This window comes from Colossoma macropomum, unplaced genomic scaffold (assembly GCF_904425465.1).
Source record: "Colossoma macropomum unplaced genomic scaffold, Colossoma_macropomum, whole genome shotgun sequence".
NCBI classification, from domain to species: Eukaryota; Metazoa; Chordata; class Actinopteri; order Characiformes; family Serrasalmidae; genus Colossoma; species Colossoma macropomum.
In genome coordinates, this window is record NW_023494784.1 from 26834026 (window position 1) to 26855221 (window position 21196).

The following is a 21196-nucleotide window of genomic DNA, read 5'->3' on the forward strand; positions in this document are numbered from 1 at the left end:
AGAATTTCACATCAAACCACTTTTGTTTTGATTGAGTTTGTTTACAATTTACAATTTGAATTATGCAGACATTTTGAAAATGGTATGGTACTTTACATAGACACAGATGGTAGTGAATACTGCAAAACTGCAGAGAATGATGCTAAACATAGACATGAATGGTAGTGAATACTACATACCAAGTAATGCTGTACATAGACGTGAATGATAATGAATACTACATATCAGTGGGGTACTGCACATAATCATGAACTGTAGTGAATACTGCATATCGATGGATACAGTACATAGGCATTAATGTTAGTGAATACTGCCTGTCAAGGGGCACTGTACATAGACATGAATGGTAGTAAACATTGCATACCCAGTGATACTGTACATTGGCATAGATGGTAGTAAACCATGTATACCAAGTAATACTGTACATAGACATGAGAAGAACATGTTATTAACTGTATATGTATAACGTAATTTGTGCAAGTAATAATGCTAAAAATGACAGCTTTCTGAGAGATAATGAGATCGGGGTTATCTGGTGCAGTGCATGCAGACATGAAGTTGTCCTTTCAGACACTAGGATGGTCAGTAAGCCAACAGAACCCAGTGCTGCCTGTATCATAACAAAAACAAAGCTGTGGAGGGAGGATAAGACTGTTTGTATTGGTTTCTATGGTGGAGAGAGTGTCTGTTTTTCTGTGAACCACTAACCTGCTACAGTTTAGATTTGAGACGGGCCATAGGAGGATGTTCAGGTGACTTACCACAACCCTAAACACGTTTTTACCTAATGAAAGCTTTTTCAAATATGCAAAGGACCTATTTTGACATTGTTTATTGTTTAGTTTCAAGAGTTAACACACTCTTCTATAGTATTTTTTTATAATGTCTGTCTTTGCTCTTACTCTCATTGTGCAGGTGTTTGATAAAAGATTTCGAGGCACGTCCATCGGTGACCCATCTGTTGGAGCACCCGTTCATTAAGCAGGCTCATGGCAAAGACACTGCACTCAGGAAACAGCTCGCCGCTCTCATACGGGACCAGCAGGATGTCGGCTGCAGGACCAGGACCAAGTATGTGCCTTTTTTTCCTCGGCAGTCAGTCAGGAGCCAAAAAATGCCCTGAAGCATAACTTAGGAGCTTTTATACTTTCAGGACAAGCTAATGGCCTATCAAAGTGCTGTGGTTTCTGAATATTATTGGAACGTTTTAGTTATTTATGTCCTAGATATCATAAACAAACTGATTTGGAATCTTAGAGCAGTGTATACTGGATTCCTATCAACATCCTGCCTGAAAGTTATGTAGTGAGTTATGTAAATTGTGCTGTAGCTTGTGCCTTTATTATGCATTTGACATTGCTATACAGTGAGATTTCTACATGTCTGTGCTGTTAAGCATGTAGCTTGACCTGTGTTGTATTTCTCATAACCAGCAGGGGGCAGAATGCTCTTTTTTGAGCTGCACTGGATGCCCATACTAAACCAATCCAGTGCGTTTATGCCTGTATTCAGTGATTATGTGGATATGATGTGATAGGGGAGCATCACAGTGACTCTAATGTGATGTGAGTGATTTTGAACACCGACTCACGTTAATGAGCCTAACTGTTATGACTAACTGGATCTTGGATCAGGCTTAGTCAGGAGAGTGGGAGACGTGAAATATCCACTTATTCTGACAGAACATCTCCTCTCTAAGTGTGGAATGTATTTACTCACAATTTTTTTCTCTCAAGAGAACTCTCAAGTGCATTTGATCTACTCATCAGAGGCTTTTGTACACACTTATGGAGTCTATACCAGATTGAGTGCATACTGTCATTAAAGCAAAAGAGGGGACATACCAAATACTAAAAACTTCATGTTCAAATTTCAAAGATTCTACTTTTCACTCAAATTGCTATGCTGATAATGCAATTTGTAATGCAAAACTTTGCATTCAGTTATAAAAGAACGCAAAGTAGAAGCATTTTCAGTAGTGGTCTCAGACTTTTGAACCCCATTGTTTCACTGTATCAGATAATAAGTAACATTGTTTTAATAAAGTTAATGAGGCCATGCCTTACAAACCTGACATCTTGCTTTGATTGGACTGTTTGTTCTGTTTTGTTCACTTAAAATGATATCACAGGTAATCTTACACAGTATTGCAAACGTTAAACACATAATAACAAAATTTCCAGAAATGGACACTATTTATTTAGGTTTTATTTATTATTAACAGTTCTGTAAAAACTATCTGAAGCACCCAGAAATTACACACATTACAAATACATTTTTGTTATTTACTATTACCTAAAACTAAAAATCAGTATTGTTTTGCAACACATACTGGTATAGACGATAGATGTTCTGTGAAGTACTGGGTGCCTTAGACACACAGTATCTGTGATTTGTGTTTGAGGCTAGTTCTGTAGCCGAGGATGATGTGTTTATTTCAGGATGCTGATGGTTTAGTTTGGGTTGAGTGAACAAAGCTGAGACTAATACTGCGATTTGAGCGGTGACCCCACATGACACAGTAGCTGAACTGCTTATGTGAGCGTGCTATCCTCACTAAATCACTGATGAATTTAATGTATTTTGCTTGGAGGAAAATTGTTCAAACGTTGCTGTCTTACGGCTCAGGTAGCTTGATGATGATTCTAATAGTTTAGACAAAAAGGGGATGTGAGACACTGCTGGCTCAAGTAAAAATTAGGATAGTTTCTCATGGCATAAAAATGGAGAAGTTCTTGTCTTTAGTTCAGTTACAGATAAACATGAATGTTATTATCTTGGCAAATCTGAGGACAATATGTAACTTCATTGAGATCTGTACTAAAACTTAAGAGGACTCTTCCTATCTCTTCCTATCTTCCTATCCTGTCTTTCCATCTGATCTCATTGTTGACTAGAAGAAAGTATAGAGATATTGAGGAGATTTTATTTTTCTTTTCTATGGGTGGCCATTTAGGGCAATGCAAACATTCTTCTTTAATTATATGACAGCTCTGGTTTGAAGTAGTTTGAAGTCATCATATATTTGCCGAAAAGCGTTTTTAGAATCAATGCCACAGATGAACCACAGATGAAGCCTCTTTAGTGTACCAAAAATGGTTCCCTTTTTGTGCCTTTATTTTAAAGAATGTAGAGACAGTAAACATGCTTTCAGTCCTGAGGTTGCCAGTATTGTGGACGCTTGTTCTTTTATTCCTCCAGAGAGCGAGAGAGAGGGGGAGAGAGGGAGAAAGGGAGAGAGAGAGAGAGAGAGAGAGAGAGAGAGAGAGAGCGAGAGAGAGAGAGAGAGAGAGAGCGAGAGAGAGAATGACTGCCAGAGAAAGGACTTAATAAGATTATAAGCTTGCAAATGAAAAGTCTCTGCTCTCCCAGTTTAGTTACTGATGGTAAAGATCAGATTAGGAAATGAGGGAATGAAAGAGGACTGAGGAAACCACACACACAGACTCAGATGCTGCACTGTGGTTGAAGGCCGCTGGTGTATTGCGTAGTAGACGAAGGTGTAGACTCAGAGTGCATTCTCTGCTGAAGAGAGGGCGTCACTGGAGAAGGATGCGGTGAGTGGGTCTGGAGCAGTAAGATAGGGCAAGTGCACTGTGAGCTTTATACTGGACAATAGATATACTGTACATGAGGCTGTACATTAGATGGTTAGCAAAGAAAAGTAGTTTAAAAGTTACTGGCTGTACAGTATTTGCTCTTTTGATTCCATTTAAAGTGACACTGAAAATCACTATCAGATTTTATACAATTGTACCCCTTCCACAAATGCAGTTGATCAGAAAAGTTCTTTTCTTCTGTCTGATGTTTGCAGTGGAGCTGCAAGGCTAATGTAGACTAAATGCTAAAAATAGGCTTTCTTAGGTGGTTTCTGACACGTATGATATACTGCTGTCATACTAAATGTCTTGACATTTGTTCATTGCTCTGTTCTGCCGATTTTTGATGTGCCTTTTATGTTTGGTTTTTTAATAAAGAGCATTTCCATATAGCAGAAATATGACATCAACTCTTCTTCTGAACAATCCTAGTTAGTGTCACAACATACATTAGCCATTAGTCTATTTGAAATGTATTTAAAACTTGGGAAGTGTGGGATGATTTAGGCTTTCAGCCTTGTAATTTGCATGATGCTTATTTGTGTACTGCTTCTTTTGCTAGTTATTTTAGCCTTGTGGAGTCACAGTGCACAAAATATGCATAAATTACTTTAAAATATGTGTATTCACGTCTGTGAGAATTTGATTGCATTCAGTCACAAGAGCATTGGTGAGGCCAGGTACTGATGTTGGATGATTATTTGTGGGTCATAAACACCACTTAAACTCATCCCAAAGGTATTCATTGGTCACTCCAGAGCTCACAGGTCCAATTTAATTGGCTTAATACCCCTCTTGCTGACACTTGGCACTGGGCATGGTGACCTCATGTGCAGCTACTCCAAAATGCCCTATTTTATTGCTTTTCTATGGAGATTATACAAGCTGTATGTGCACAGTTCAATACTTGTGTCAGTAATGGGTGCACCTTGAAGTAGTTGTTAATCAAATGAGCCTTTCTATAAAGACAGAAACAAATACTTTTGATGTGATATTGGACAGTGCTTGGCTGAAAATGTTGCTTAGGCTACAGTCTAACTTATGTATACTTCCTTTTGTCTGTGTACCTCTCACTTTCTCTCTCTCTCTCTCTCTCTCTGTGTCTCTCTCTCTCTCACTCTCTCTCTCTCTCACTCTCTCTTACCAGTCTAACACATCTTCACAGTGTGCTAGCTCGGGCCTGAGGGCTTTGTGCTGTGTGTGAATGGACCAGCTGGTTCCCCGCTAACCCTTGCTCCACAGGTCATAACACACAATACAGGTTCAAAGTCCTATCAAGTGCCACAGCTATCTGCTAAAATAGACAACAAGCCCCAAAAGACAACTCCACTGTCTAATCTACCACTCAATTTTGTGTATGAAATCTTTGCACGAGTGCCTGGATTTCTCGTCCACTGAAAACACTCTGTAACTGAAACTCTGTTATTGTCTTTCACAGGCATGAAAGGATCAACACAAGGAAAACAATGCTTATTGAGAGCTCCCCTGATGATGACCTGGTGAACCTGGAGGTGTTAGATGAGGTTAGTTATTTTATACTGAATCATATATTAATTCACTGCTTAGTCTTGTTGAAGGTGTGTTCTACTTATGCTAGCTGCCTTTTAGCTCCTCAGGAACTACCTTCTTACACAATTGACACCAGTCAAACCTGTTGAGCACAAAATTTATACTGTTGTAAAGTACTGTAATGTATGTTATGTGTAATTTGTTATGTCTTGGTATTTTTTAACACAGGAAACTATAATCACACATCTTCAGAAGCGATATGAGGAGCTGCAGATATACACCTATGTTGGAGACATCCTTATCGCTTTGAACCCATTTCAGGGTCTAAGCATTTACTCACCTCAGGTCAGTGCAGTCTGACACAGGTTAGTAAACACACAGCAGCTAGCTTACAGCTAGTTTCCACAACGTCTTCCCGCATTTAGGAAATTTACTTCAATACTGTAATCTGTAACGCCAGAAATGCATACAAACAATGGGACTAATCAACCAATCAGAGTCATTTTTGTTTTGTTTTTTGCACTCACATGTACAGAGCCCTACACAAATATTGGCATCCCAGTAAATATGAGTAAAACAGGCTGTAAAAACATTACATTTAAGGCACTTGGCTGACGCTCTTATCAAGTTTGATTGTTTGATCGTTTTATAGAGGCAGGCAAAGGTAGTTAGGAGTCCAGGTACTCTTTTTGGTGTAGTGTGGGGTTCTTGCCCTGGTGGGGGATCGAGCACCAGTCTGCAGCGTGGAGCGCAGAGGTGTTACCCTGTACATTATACCTATTATTATTACCTATCTTTTTGATCTTTCATTCAAAATATTAACAAAAAACTTACAATGATTGAAAGAAAAAAATAATCTTGTCATGATATATTTTTTTCTCAAATCTGTGTGTGCCACAATTGTTGGCACCCCTCCATTTAATACTTTGTGTAGCCTCCCTTTTGCAAAAATAACAGCTATGAGTCTTCTCCTGTGGTTATTGATGCTGGAGAACATGTGGCAATGAGTTTGAGACCATTCCTTTATACAGAATCTCTCCAGATCGTTCAGATTCCCAGGTCCATGCTTGTAGACTCTCTTCCTATGGGGTGTAGGTCAGGGGACTGTGATGGCCTTGATTCTGCAGTCAGTAAACCATTTTTCCATGATACCATACATTTGGACAAGTTGTCCAGGGCTTTTGGAAGGAAAACAGGCCCACCTCATCACAGATCCACTACCATACTTCACAGTGGGGATGTATACTTTTCTGCATGGCTATCTTTGCGTCTACATCAAACTCACCTCTGGTGTCTGTTGCTAAAAAGATGTAATGTCTCATCTGACCAGAGAACACTGTCCCACTGAAAGTTCCAGTAACATATGGGAAACTGTAGGTGCTTGAGTTTGCTGGTCCAATAGAAACTTTCTTCTGACAACCTTCACAAACAACTTATGGCTGTATAGGTGGCATCTGATCGTAGTTTGGGAGACAAACTGATTCCAAGACCTAATTACTGTCTGCAGTTCCCCATCTGTGATCTTTGATAGACTCCAGCACTACCCCCGTGACCCAGGAGGATAAGCGGTTTAGAAAATGTATGTGTGTGTCCCATGTTCACTTATGTTCTGCATGTTAAAGTTTATTTCTCTTCTGCCTGTTTTCTACAGTTCTCTAAGCTGTATCACGGGGTGAAGCGTTCAGACAATCCTCCTCATATCTTTGCCACTGCCGATGCAGCCTACCAGGGCATGGTGACCTTCTGCAAGGACCAGGTACCTACCTGAAGGGTTTCTAGTCACACCTGTTTCAACATCAACATCTGCTGTATATGTCAACATTCCAGTTTCTCAGTGCTATGAGTAACAAAAGTAATCTTAAATGAATAGAGAAATCTGAATCAACATTAATTGAATGTGTTATAAAAATGAGTGTGTCAGCTTGTCTTTCTGTGGTTTTAGTGCATAATCATCAGTGGGGAGAGTGGGGCTGGTAAAACAGAGAGCGCTCATCTCATCGTCCAGCATCTCACATTTCTGGGAAAGGTATGACAGCACTTGTAATTCAAGTGACAGTACTCTCTTTTTTTAAAGGGAATTACTGATTCTAGGTCCCATTGTTTTTACTGTATCTGTTTTTTACTGGTAAAACTGATCTTGCAGTAGTTTTATTCTTTAGGGAACAATTCAGTACATAATTCATGAAAAATTACATTTCACCACAATTTGATCTGATTATTGTGGTACAGGATTATTCTTAAAAATACACTGAATACACAGAAGTGATTGTATACAGCACTGCAATATACAGTGATCCAAAGTAGACTTGTAACTCTTTCTGAATACAATTTATGTCTTGTTTAGTATTTTTTTTCAAGCTAAAGTTATAATTTATTTATCCATATCCATAAAGTTATAACAACCAGCAATATTGACCAGGTTTACTAACTGAAACTCAAAATGACCCTAAAAATTGAGAACTTAAGACAAGCAAAGCTACTCGTTAATGCTATAAATGTTAGTGTCTCTTTCCTTCTCTTTTCTTCATGTAGGTTAGTATTTAGTATTTTATTTAGGTTAGTATTTTGTTGCACATCCCTTTTTTGGATAGCAGCTTGAAGTCTCCTAGAATTGGATGATGCACAACCAGGCTTGTTGAATTTTCTCTTTTGAATGGCCAGAGCATTGCAGGTTTTGAACGCTTCCTGTCTATTTTCACCACTTCAGTACATTTTTCACCCTTAATTTTGAGATTTTCAATACATCTGCAATCTTTTGTTTCCAAGAAATGATATATTTAATAGATTAATTCAACTCACTGTTCAATATAAGTGTAACATAAGCAGTGTGCACTCACAGTCATCAGATTCATCCACTCCTGGAAAGGGTCCAAAGCACAACCGACGTTACAAAATTTTCTTCCCCACATTGCGTGCAATCTTTAAAATGGGGGTTAGATGTACATTTTCTATTTTTTAAGTTTAAGTCTATTTTTTTATTTTATAAGTACGTTTGAATACAGCAAAGCATAATTTTCGTAATATGTTAAAAAATTATGTATTTCTAAAGAAAGAAATCATGATAGAGATGTCTCCAGACTGCTTTTGAGCACTGTAGACAATAAAAACAATAGCGTGCAGTAGAATAGTCACATTCAGATCACAATGCATCAGTGCCTGTTTACTGTCCTTGAATATATTTACTATATTTAATATATTTACACAAGAATCGTTACTGTCCTTGTTATACATTTTCCAATATGTTAACCACATCTATGCACTCTACTTAAAGCCTTATTGAGGATGACATGATTAATAAGATCTTATGTAGAATATTTAATAGAATTTAAAATGTTAACACTCATAGTACTGCTGCACTGTCGTTGCAGGCAAATAACCGAACACTTCGAGAGAAGATCCTGCAAGTGAACCCACTGGTGGAGGCTTTTGGTAATGCATGCACGGCTATAAATGATAACTCCAGTCGTTTCGGAAAATACTTGGAGATGAAGTTTACACCCACAGGTGCCGTCATGGGTGCTAAGATCTCTGAGTACCTCCTGGAGAAATCAAGAGTCATCAAACAGGCCACGTGAGAAATGATTAATCATTACTAACTGGTCTGCCAGGGGATGACTGCATGCTAAAGTGCAGGTTTTAGCAGTACAAAGTGGTATGTAAGGTAAGTTTAACCATTTCTTGATCCCTTGTCTACTTTCTTCTTTTTTGGCAGAGGGGAGAAAAACTTCCACATATTTTATTACATATATGCTGGTCTGTATCACCAAGAAAGCCTCAAGAAATACAGATTGCCAGAGAAAACAGCTCCCAGGTCTGAAACTCTGATTAGACTTCGATTTTGTAGCAGTCCTAGTGCTCACAAGTGCATAGCAGATATTGATCGTATAATTTTTGTCCAGGTACATTGACAGTGCAAATGGCAAAGTGATGCAGGACATTGTGTCCAGCAAATTATACAAAGAGCAGTTTGATGCCATTCAGGACTGCTTCCGCATAATAGGTTTCTCAGAAGAGGTATAGTATGGTGGCTCCTATTTGTGATCATATAATTTATATAATTTAGTCATTTATTTTCAATCCAATTTTACTTTTACAGGAGGTGAATTCTGTATACAGAATCCTGGCAGCTATTTTAAATACAGGCAATATTGAGTTTACTTCCATCACTTCTCAGCATCAAACTGATAAAAGTGAAGTGCCTAACTCGGAGGCCTTAGAGAATGGTAAGTTCAGAATTGCTTCCATCATACTGTATATAGTAAATACTGTATAGCATACACATTCACACATGCGTTGACCTGCTTTCTAACTCTGTGCCCATGCAGCGGCTGCTCTGCTGTCTATAGGACCAGAGGAGCTGCAGGAGGCTCTGACCTCTCACTGTGTGGTGACACGTGGCGAGACCATCATCCGTACCAACACAGTGGACAAGGCTACTGATGTGAGAGACGCCATGTCTAAGGCACTCTATGGCCGTCTTTTCAGCTGGATAGTGAACCGCATCAATGCCCTACTACAGTCTGACACCAGCATCTGGTAAGTGGATGCCATAATGGACCTATGGTCATTATTAGTGTAGTCCTGGTTTGAGCTGTCATTACTATAGTTAGAAGCAAACCACTTCAAACCTGGATTTGAAAAGCATATAATCTAGCCTTAGATCTATAGAGTGTCCACTGAGTGTTCATAGATTTGAGTTCAGATCTGATTATTTGACTCAATAAAATAAACTGTTACAACATAAAAGCAACACAAAGAGCCCAGTTAGTGTTGCGTATGCGGCCCAACAATTCTCTGCTTTCTGTGCGCAAATGACAAAGTTGACAGAAGCTCACCGAATAACAGAACAACAAAACCACAAACATTATAAATTCTCAAGGTGTCCTCCCTGAAAGAGCTGACTGAGCGCTTCATAAGTGAAAGCAGTTGCAGCCCATCACATCAATTCACAATGGGACAGTAATCAACAAAAAGATGACAGTTACTGTAGCACTGTCGTGTTTATCTACTAATAATTCAGACCAAACAAAAGTTTTAGATTTTAAAAGGTCAGTTAAGGGAGTTATTATTTCAGCTACATTTTTACAGGCTCTGTTTTAGCTGACCATCCCTAAAAACACAGTGCAGTTCCATTCATTTTGTAGGGAGGACTCTGATCAGTGCTTCAATCTTAGCTTGGACTACTTTCACTTGTTCTGTCCTACTACTTTACCCAAATAGGTCATAGTGGCTTAATCTCACCTTCAGCCAAGTTGCCAGTAAGGTTATTCTAGGTCAAGCAATTAGACAAAACAGATTTTACGTGTGATTTCACAAGATTTTGGAATGTAGAAACAGCATTTTCATGCCAAAGGCCATCACTGCATACATCCACAGGCCCTCAGGAGTAAAAAATGCAGTCTCCTTAGCGCTGTCTGTAGGAGGAACTTGCCAAGAACCCTTCAGTACTGACATACTTGGCAGATCCAACCAATCAATATAGTCCTTCATCCTGTGAAACAGAATAGAAATCATTTTGGCTAAAGCACTGTCTTTTCTGTAATCAGTACAAACTCTGAAGGTACTGTGCCACCTGGTTTAGGAACTAGTAAACATGAAATCCAAGCAGGCTTACTGGGATTTGCAATGCCAGTAACAGTATCAATTAGCTCAGTTCCTTTCTCAAAAAAGTGAGAGAGGGTCATAATAATGCAGTTAACACTTTGTTATTCCATTAACCATCCCGTCACTTTTCCCCACTTGACTCAGTTTAGCACAAATTAATGTAGGAACCTTAGACTCACTGTCTTGATCTTGTTTTTCTAGTAGAACGTTTAGCCCGTTTTCACAGCACAGTTGTGAATTGGTTAGGTTGCATATAGTTGCAGCTTGCTTTGATTAGGAGTGGAAATTAAGATCAAAAGTCTAGATCACTGACCTTCCAGACAACAAAACAACCTAATGAAAAAAAAGCAAAACGTTTTCAGGGAATAATCAGAATAATCAGGAAGAGTAAGGAACACCAAACTGTGAATGTCTGGTGAGAATGTGGTAGAATATTTATAGCATGCTGGTCACACCAGGTTCTAATTTTTCTCTAAAAGGCTTTTAAGTTGTACTGAGCTATTCTAAATTTATATCTGAATTAACACACGTAATTGAGTGAAGTTAGTTGAAGAATATTCAAGCACCTTTTCCTTCAACGACTTTAATTAAAGGTCCAGCAGCTGTGTTAACAAAGAGTGACTTCTGAACAACCTCCTTCACTGCAAAAAGTATTACATGTACACGTTCACAGTTAAAACAAACTGAGTTACCTTAGTTTCAGACCACATTTGATATCTACTTTCCATGCTGGATTTGGAATTCTGGCCTTACCTACTGCTGATGCTTTTACCCATATCCTTAGATGACCTCTCTGCGAGTTGGGATTTTTTTTCTACAAAAAAGATTCTTGTGGATTAACACAAACTCATCAGCCAACAATGCAGCCACACAGACACCTGAAGCACCTTCTGCTATGTTAGACAGGTTCCTAGATCCTCAGGGAGGCAGTTTGAGAAGTCTTAGAGAATGATGAAATCATTCCTGTTTCCTAGCTTATATACATTTAGTCTATACTAGCTTATATGCATTTATGATGGTAATCCTCAAAAACTAGCTCATAAGATATTATAACTATACATTATACAGCCCCTAATTCGAATGAGGTCTAAGACTTTGACATTTGCAAAAGCAATGTCCAATGTTTCTAGGTCAGTGGACAGAAGAAGCTGTACATTTAAAAAAAAGTTTGAAGTATTTTTCTACTTATTTAAGGAGGAATCATAAAAATATGATGATGGCAATCTCTATAGTAGAGGTAAATGGGCTGTTACTTTAAATCATTTCAACCTGATGTTTTTATTGTGCAGAATGGTTTTCACTATATCATAGTGTTAACACACTATGATATAGCTTTTCGGTTAAAGAAATATTTTAGCAGTATTGCTAGATCATAGAATAATGCCCATAATCTAACGGTTAACTGTAACATATGTAATTTGCTGTGTGCTTTCAGATTTAAAAGAACAATTTAAAATACATAAAAAATTAAATAAATTAAATAAAGTAAATTTCTTTTCTGGAAACTTAGGTTTCTGTATGGTTAGCATTTATGATATTGTGTGAGTCTTCGATGTGAAAGAGAAGAATAAGAGACAATATTTTAAGAGAAGAAAACAGAATAAAAACTTTAAGTGCATGTAAAAATTTCACTGCGAAGCACCCTTTGCTCCATCAACACCGATATAATCTTAGATCTGAGATCAGTATTATGACTGCCATGAACAGCACTGGTTGAGGAGTGTTTAACATCTTGCAATAATAGCACGTAAACTGCTCTACATTAGGAGATCCAACAAACTGACAAAAACCTTCAATGTATGTGCTTCTAAAAGGAAATGTATACATATACAGGAAATTATGTGTATGCATTTTATGTGTTACATAACCCCATAATATCATCAATCCAGGCTAGATGTCATTATATCACAGTCTTCTCTCTGAATCATATGCAAAAATGCATAAATTGACTATTCAGAAATGTACAGCTGTGTTGAATTACTGCTGTTTTGCTATTTGTCTCATGTTGCTTTCTGGCTCGTCAGATCTTTCCCAGTGTTGAGTTTGTATGCACAGTCTCTCCGTCTTAAAGGTGACCTCCAACTTGGCCAGCACAGACCACAGAATATTAATTGCCAAGACAAGAAAAGTGCAGTGAAAAAAAGAGGTTTCTATAAATTTTTGATATGGAGTTGCATTGAGAAAATAATATTCAGATGATTAAAAAGACTTCAGAGAGAGAGAGTAAAAGGCAGTTCATTGATCCAAGAGAATCCCTTCAGATATCAGCGTTTGGACTTGTCAGAGATTCTGATGTCTTCTAGTCCACTGCACAAAATCCAAATACACCCGTTTCCACTCCAATCATCCTGGTTTTCAACATTATTGCCACTAATAACCTGTTAAACCTGAAGGAAGGTGACCTTTGAAAACTGTCTGAATAGTTCAGAGTCAGAGTGTCTATGTGGTTTAGTTCAGTCTGAGTACTAAGTTACTCATCAGCGCAAATTATGTTCTTTATACTGTGCTTTGTTTATTTTGTGTTGTTTTTTGAGGAGGGGCTGTAAAATGAAATAGTATTTATAGAGTGGTGATGACTGTAACAAAATGTGACATTAGCTTAATGGTGGGATGTTGTGTTCATGCTCTGTTTTTGAAGTGCATCAGAGAGTGGGATGAACGTGGGCATTCTGGACATCTTTGGTTTTGAGAACTTTAAGAAGAACTCGTTTGAGCAGCTGTGCATAAACATCGCCAACGAACAGATCCAGTTCTATTTTAACCAACATATCTTCGCCCTCGAACAGGTGAGACACTTTGTGCACAGAATACAGGCTTATTTCTCGTAGTCGTACATACATTAGATCAGCCCAGCAGGCTCGGCTTAAGGAAATGTATGCTTAAGGTAGCTTACTTGTTAGATATTTGGGTTGTCAAACGACAATAATAATTAATCATGATGAATCTTCTGTGTAGGTAATCACAACTGCATTCATCTTGTTTGCTTGTTTGCTTAATAGCTTACTTTGCTGGATGTTAATGTAACACTCTATTTTAGTATCATACAAACAATTTGTAACATTTCACACTCTGTTCCCTGTGACTTTAAGTTTTTAACTGTTTTTTATATTTGTTAAACAGAAGTTTAACCCCCACTTTTCCACAGATCCAAAGATGTGTAGTGTCTTGATATTTGCTGCTTTGGAGGTTGCATGTTTTCTCCTGACAAGAACTATATTGACCAAAAGGAATATGCCACATCAGAAATTCCATTATTCCACAATAAAACTGAGCATAACACAACATTTTTTGCCATGACGCTCCACAGTGCTTTGTTAAAGTCAGTGTTTGTTTGACTGTAATCTGTTTAGTGTTGTGTGGAGAGCTGTACCAGTAATGAAACTGTGTAATTGGAGAGTGATTTAGATTGCTCTGCCACACTCTTATTAACACTAATCAACACACAGCCGTCCTGCTCTACTCCTCAGCCCTGATTTCACTACAACAGACTGATGCTCTCTATCTCTGTCTATTTCTTTCTCTCACCTTCTTCCTCTTTCTCTTTCTCCTTGTCTCTCCCTCTCTCTCCCTCCCTCTCTCTCTTTTTCCCTCTCTCTCCCTCCCTCTCTCTCTTTTTCTCTCTCTCTCCCTTTCTCTTTCTCTCTATTTCTCCCTCTTCCTCTTTCTCTCTCTCTCTATTTCTTGATTTCTCTCTCTCTCTCTCTCTCTCTCTCTCTCACACTCTCTCTCAAACTCTCTCACTCTCTCTCACTTTCCTTCACTAGCCAGAAGCTATAAGACCTTTATCATAATTGAAATACAGACAGATAAAAGTAAATAAAAATCTTGTGTAAACGTAAGTCTTGTGAAGAGTAAATATAAATGAGAATACTCTATACAGTGCAGTTCTCTTATCAAACGGAGTTCCACCTGTCCTAAATCTAATAATTAAATGGCATTTAGTAAAAAAAATGCTGCAAGTAAGTAATTTAGAAATGAATAAAAACACTGCATTGAAAGCCTCTCCCCAAATAGTCCAGTAATTCAGTTAGTGTTTGCTAATGCCATATTTATTGAGTGCCATTTGTTTTTGCTTATCATGTTGTCCATTAGGGAGGTCTGTCTGTGTGTGTCTGTGTGTGTCTGTGTGTGTCTGTGTGTGTGTGTTGCTCTCTGTCTGTATGCGTGTGCGTGCGGGCGGGAGGGTTTGTGTAAGCATTTGGCCTGGCAGGCCGGGTGCATAATTTCCCTCATTACTAACAGCAGCATTAGTGAGCTTCATTATAGAGCTGAATGGGAATGAGATTTAACACACACTGCTCCTCCTTAATGATAAACACACAGCACTGCTATTCCACCGCGCTGATTAAAACATGAGGGTGGGTTAAAGCCGCCAGTCACGATTCGTCTCCAGAAGATTACGTTGAAAGAAATATATTTGTTTGCATAATCTTCTTGCGATGGTATGACATTAGTCCCTCTGTGAGTCAACCCCTCTATTTAGTGAATCACATTTTTGTTTGATTTCAAATAACTTTTTTTCCAGCTATTCTGCTGTATAAGAGTGCACTGTAGCAATATGTTTGCTTTGCTTGAGTAAAGCTATACCCTGTCATGAAATTTATTTGAATGTTGTGCCTTCTTTATATTGTGAAATTGTCAGCCCTCCACATAATGTGAAATAGAGTGAATGAAGCCATTGAAGTGAATGATTTTCCTTCACACATGGTTCTAGTATTAAGGTACAAATACCTGACAGCTAACATTGTGTGTGTGTGTGTGTGTGTGTGTGCGTTTCTCAGATAGAATATCAGAGTGAGGGTGTAGACGCCAGTCTGGTGGAATATGAAGACAACAGGCCGATCTTGGACATGTTCCTACAGAAGCCCATGGGGCTGCTCTCCTTGCTGGACGAGGAGAGCCGCTTCCCTCAGGCTACTGACCAGACACTCGTTGGTAACACGCTGCAGCAAACATAGCTTTTAAATTGGTGTCTCTACTTGTAACCCTTGCTGTAGTGATATGTGTATACTGTTAAGTAACTTTCATTCTAACTGATACTTTAATAGTCAGCAATGGGGCATTTAAATCAGCTGTTTACTTATTCTCTACTTCATCCACTTATTTCATACGTTCTCTTCTTTTCTAGACAAGTTTGAGGACAATTTGCGGTACAAGTACTTCTGGAGACCAAAGCGTGTGGAGTTATCCTTTGGAATTCAGCATTATGCTGGAAAGGTAACACAGTGTGGACGGATCACATATCTGCTGTGCGTTTAAAGGACGTATATCCTACACTTTTCTTGTATTTCATTTTTTCCCTGTAATGTTTGTGTGGTATTATGTACCAAAACTGGTCATAATTTCACATCATAAATTTCCAACTTCTTCTTATCATTTACAATTAAACAGGCCTTTTTCTGATAAGAGATGAATGAGCTCTGTTCTGACTGTCTGTCCTCTATTGTGCCCCAATCAAAAAGATATTTGAGCTGAAACACTGCCTTGAACTGGAATATGGGCTGAGCTAAACTGCTGTTTAGTTGAGTAGGTGGATATATGAATAGTAAATTATGTTTTTTGTTACTTTGACATTGTTTATATATTATTTCAGACTTTCAGTTCAATTCGCCTGCCTCCGCTCTGCCCCGCCCCCCCAAAGATATAGGCCCTTTAATCTTATGTCACACTTGCCAACCCCCACAGTTTTCCAGTTTTCATATCTTCATCCAGGATTCTCTCAGGGTCAAATTTCACTCATATTTCTCCTGTTTCCAGACCTGTTTTTGTTATCACAACTTGCTGCAAGAAACCCCAAAACTAATGCTGACAGTGATGTAATTTAAAGTGATATCACAGAAGTTACATGTCGCTACTTGTTTTAGTATTAAATAAAATGTGTTGCTAATACTTTACAGATTTCTACTTTACTTTCAGGTCTCTTAACTAGCATTGTATACTCCATGAACTAAAATTTCACCTCAGTTTTCAGTGGCTTATTTCTGTTTCAGAAAACTCAGCATGTTCTTAATTTCTACAGGCACAGATCTGTGTTGTTTTTACAGTAGCTGCTATACAACATGGTAACACCATATTATAGATCTGTTAATGCTTAACAAGCAACAGTGTTTGTAAGACAAGATGAAAGTCTGCTTTACAAAAAGTAATACAAAATAATTAATCATTTTTTGTAAGTGGGGTATAATTGACAGAAAGCAATGCAATTTTGTATTGTTCCTGATTACCATTAACACATGTATAAGCGGTAGTAATTAAGCATTTAATTGACAAAAAAGAATTGATTTTACAAAAGATCTATTAATACCGAATTACCACTTATTAGCATAAATTACAATGTGATCACATGATAACGTGTTTCTAAATCATCAGTGTTTCTAATTATATGAAGTTGCTGCTTGTAAATATTGGAGTCCACTATTAGGTCTAAGCGATTTGGGGAAAATATCTAATTGTGATTTTGTGATTATTTTCTGTAGGTTTCTATAAATTGTCCATTTTTTCTGGCTTGAGGCTTGGATGGTAATGGTAGTGTGCCAGGCTGCCAGTTTCCAGTCTATGTGGTATTGGGTTAACCCCAATTAAAATACGAGGCTTAGTATTCAGTAACTATTGGGACTTCAACGCAAACTGGCTGTGCTATTCTTAGGTTACAGAAGTGTGTAACAAAACTTTGGGCCCGCCGGGGTGAATTGTCTCTAAAACGTGTTAAAACAACATGCATAATGTAGAATAGAATTAAAATTGCAACTCTTGCTATTTAAAAATTGCACACACTTATACTGTATTAATGATAAAGTTTATGATTTCTTAATGTTCTACCCCACATCTTGGGCTTAGACCATTTTTGAGGTCTCAAGGGACTCAAGTATGCTTGTGATTTTCTCATTCAAACTTCTATCCATTGTGGTCTCCAGATTCATTGTTTTTTCTCAAATCATTACCAGTACTAATTCATGATGGGGTTTCTCTCAAAGGTGTTGTATGATGTGAATGGTTTTCTGGAGAAGAACAGAGACACTCTCCCAGCAGACATTGTGGTGGTTTTGAGAACATCAGAAAACAAACTCCTGCAGCAGCTCTTCTCTAGTCCCCTCACCAAAACAGGTATGACCCATAGCTACAGATCAGTGTCATGACAACTGTTACGTGTAAATGTGCATGGTGTCAGAAGTCGCACTTTACCCGTTTTCTCACAACTCATTACTGTCTTCAGGTTCAGTAAAGCCAAAAGTCATCACTTGGTCAAACATGTATCCAAAAGGTCATCGTCTAACTTTAATGTCCTATATGAGGTGAGGTTTTTAACTCAGCAGCACAGGACTCAAAGACATGAAAAAAACATTGCGAGGTAGAGGAAAAAAAACGCACACCTGTGTTTTTTCTTTCTTTGTTTCTAGCAGCAGTTTGTAAATTTTTAACTTTCTGTGTTGAAATAATGACTTATTTTCTCAAAATTTGGACTTAATATCTTGAACGAATGATGTTTTTACTCAAAATTTTGACTTAATAACTTGAAATGACTTATTTTTTCAACCTTTTGACTAAGTTTCTGAAAATGGTGACTTACTTTCTCAAAAGTTTGACTCATCCCAAAATAATTACTTACTTTTTTATTTAATAACTTACAGTGTGTTGAAATTCAAATGTTTAAGAAAATAACTGACATATTGGCACAGTAAGTAACTATTTCAGTATAGTATTTTGACAATGTAAGACATTATTTGTAGAATAAAAAGTCAATATTTTGAGAAATTAAATCATTATTTTGAGACGAAGTAAAAAAATGTATATACTGTCGTCAGAACAAACACGCATTTTTTTCTCCTCTACTTGGAGGGAAGGGCTTCCATACAGAGAGGATAGTGTTAAGAAAAACTGTGCTTTCAATCTGCATGATTTAAAGTCAGTTGGTTCCATGTGAATAAAAATATGTTGCAAATTTACTGTCATTCTGTTTACTTCCTTTGGCAAGAATTGTGTTGCAGCACATTGTGTTGATTTAACACATTTGAATCATGCAAATTCAAAGCATCTTTTTTTCAGTGTGGTAGTATAACCACCACAGTCACTGACCCTCACACCTCTCTATCACCTCTCGGGGGATCAGCAGCATCATTGATCATTTGGGGGTCAGCAGAGCTTTGAAGAGGTCACACATTTGGGTAATCGTAAACATCGCTTAGTTGCATGAATGTTTGTGTGTGAATATTTACGATCAGGACAGATCATTGAAAAGTGTCATTATTCACACGTTGAGATGTTGCTGTCCCTGTTGCTGCAACAATGTTAAGGGTCACTCTTAGGGCAGCACTTTTATAGAGTGGTCACACAACTAACATTATAATGATGATGTGTGGAAGTGTGAATGCTTTGGTATGGGCTGTTAAGTACATAGCACCTTGCCTGTTTAAGCCCCCCCACTCTCTCTCTCTTTCTCTCCCTCTCTTTTTGCCTCTCTCTTTCTCTCCCTCTCTGTCTCTTTATGTGTCTTCCTCTTCCTTTTGTGTTTCAGTACAAATCTTTCTCCTCCTTTATCTCTTGTGTGGCTGATCTCTGGGTGGAGGAATAGAAGGATGGTAGAATATAAGGATGGAAGAATAGGAGGATCTGTTTTTATTTTCGCTAAGCTGTCCCTCTCGCTTTCCTGCTGTTTTGCCGCTATCTCTCACGATTGGGAAGCGGCGTTTGGGACATTCCTGCGATAAGGTTCTCAAATACGCAGAGGATGAGACGTCGCTATTTAGAGCTCTTACAAAGCACATGCAACTCCTCTTCCTTGCTCATTGTGCTGCCAGCAAGGTGCTTAAGAAAGCAGGCAGTAGGAAGGCAGGCAGGCCTTGGCCACTAGACTTAGTGAGGAGAATGGGGGCAGAGTGGTTAATTATGAGATATGTGTTTCACACACCTCTATAGATAAGCCATTATTTGGCTTCCCACTCCTTTCAGATACCCATGAGTGTGTTTTCTTAAAGGAGAATTGAAAGCACTAAGAAGGAAAGACGAAGAGCGATTTAAAAAGACTGAACAAGGTTGGCCTCTACTAACAAGGAAGTTGTTTTCCTCTCTTTTAGTGGAGAGAGGAAAAACCTATCTGGGTGTAGTCTGGATGTGTATGTGGAAAACTGTGTATGTGGCTGTATGGGTGGGAGTACTCTCCACATCGCTTCACTCATGCATCCTTATGCACACTACTGTGCAGAAGTCAGAGACCACCTTTCATTCATTTAATTAAACACATAATAAGCACAAGTTATTCAATACACAGAAGCCTCAACATCTACATATATATGTTACATATGTGTGTGTGTGTGTATATATATATATATATATATATATATATATATATATATATATATATATATAAAACTATATATAGACAAAAGTATCGGGACAAATCTCCTAATTATTGAGTTTAGGTGTTTTAGCCACGCCCACTGATAACACCTGGATAAAATTAAGCACATAGCCTTGCAGTCTTGATAGACAAACACTGGCAGTGGAACTGGGTCATACTGAAGAGCTCAGTGACTTTAAATGTGGCACTGTTACAGGATGACACCCGTAGTTTGTGAAATTTCTGTGCTGCTAGATCTGCCCCTGTCAACTGTAAGTGTTATTATTGTGAAATGGAAACACCTAGGAGCAGCAACAACTTAGCCATGAAGCGGTAGACCACGCAAACTCACAAAGTGGGGCTGCCAAGGGCTGAAGCGCACAGTGCCTGTCCTCTGTTGAACTCACTAAAGAGTTCGGCCAACATCAGTGTCTAAGCTCACATATGCTCTTCTGGATGTGTGTGTGTACAATATTTATATTTTTATTACAGCTTCCATTCTTTCTTTCCTAGAGACCTTTAGTTTTTCAAAGAAATCTGCAGGGATGTTTTTCCACACCTTCAAAATTCAATCTTAGAAGTTGGTTCTCACAATCCAAGGAATCCCAAAGACATTCAGTAATGTTGAGGTCTGGACTCTGGGGTGGTCAGTCCATTGTTCTGAGAACAGCTCCTCTGTTTGATTTGCACATTTTCTTTTTTGTCTATTTCGTTTTCTCAGTAACAGCTTCTTTACAGCTACACATCCTTTCAGACAGTGGAAGTATGGACAGAAAACACGTGTGGATTTTTTCAGATCTGAGGCAAAAGTGGAGCTTGATTTTCTCCTTTCTCTCAAAGATGAAAGGTTTAAGTAATATTTATCTCATGGTAGCAGTTTTGGTGTTCTTCCAGGTCTTGCACAGTCATTAGGAACTTCATTTTCTTTACAGTTTCTGGATTAGGAATATCTTGTACTTAATGGCCATTTTGGCTGGAAATTAAAGAAATGAATGTTGGTCTCTGACTTTTGCACAGTACTGTACTGTATGTTTGTGCAGTGTATAGATGTATTTTAAGCTTGAAATGCCATTTGTTACGTTGTTCAGAAAAGCCCACCCTTTTTGTGATTATTACATTTTCAACAGCCTCTCATTGTGTAATAAGTGAG

At 38.1% G+C, this 21196-nt stretch overlaps 1 protein-coding gene across 3 annotated transcripts in view; it reads left to right on the plus strand.

The window, feature by feature from the left end:
* Nucleotides 1-21196, plus strand: part of myo3b (myosin IIIB) — a 115982-nt gene that overhangs the window by 35760 nt on the left and 59026 nt on the right. For all 3 annotated transcript variants that reach the window (XM_036566144.1, XM_036566151.1, XM_036566159.1), the window contains 14 exons: nucleotides 916-1071; nucleotides 5038-5122; nucleotides 5337-5453; nucleotides 6760-6864; nucleotides 7051-7134; nucleotides 8477-8679; nucleotides 8821-8919; nucleotides 9008-9122; nucleotides 9205-9331; nucleotides 9434-9644; nucleotides 13351-13498; nucleotides 15494-15647; nucleotides 15841-15929; nucleotides 17687-17816. In XM_036566144.1, the coding sequence (XP_036422037.1) occupies nucleotides 916-1071; nucleotides 5038-5122; nucleotides 5337-5453; nucleotides 6760-6864; nucleotides 7051-7134; nucleotides 8477-8679; nucleotides 8821-8919; nucleotides 9008-9122; nucleotides 9205-9331; nucleotides 9434-9644; nucleotides 13351-13498; nucleotides 15494-15647; nucleotides 15841-15929; nucleotides 17687-17816 (1823 nt within the window). The remainder of the gene's footprint in view (nucleotides 1-915; nucleotides 1072-5037; nucleotides 5123-5336; nucleotides 5454-6759; nucleotides 6865-7050; nucleotides 7135-8476; nucleotides 8680-8820; nucleotides 8920-9007; nucleotides 9123-9204; nucleotides 9332-9433; nucleotides 9645-13350; nucleotides 13499-15493; nucleotides 15648-15840; nucleotides 15930-17686; nucleotides 17817-21196) is intronic.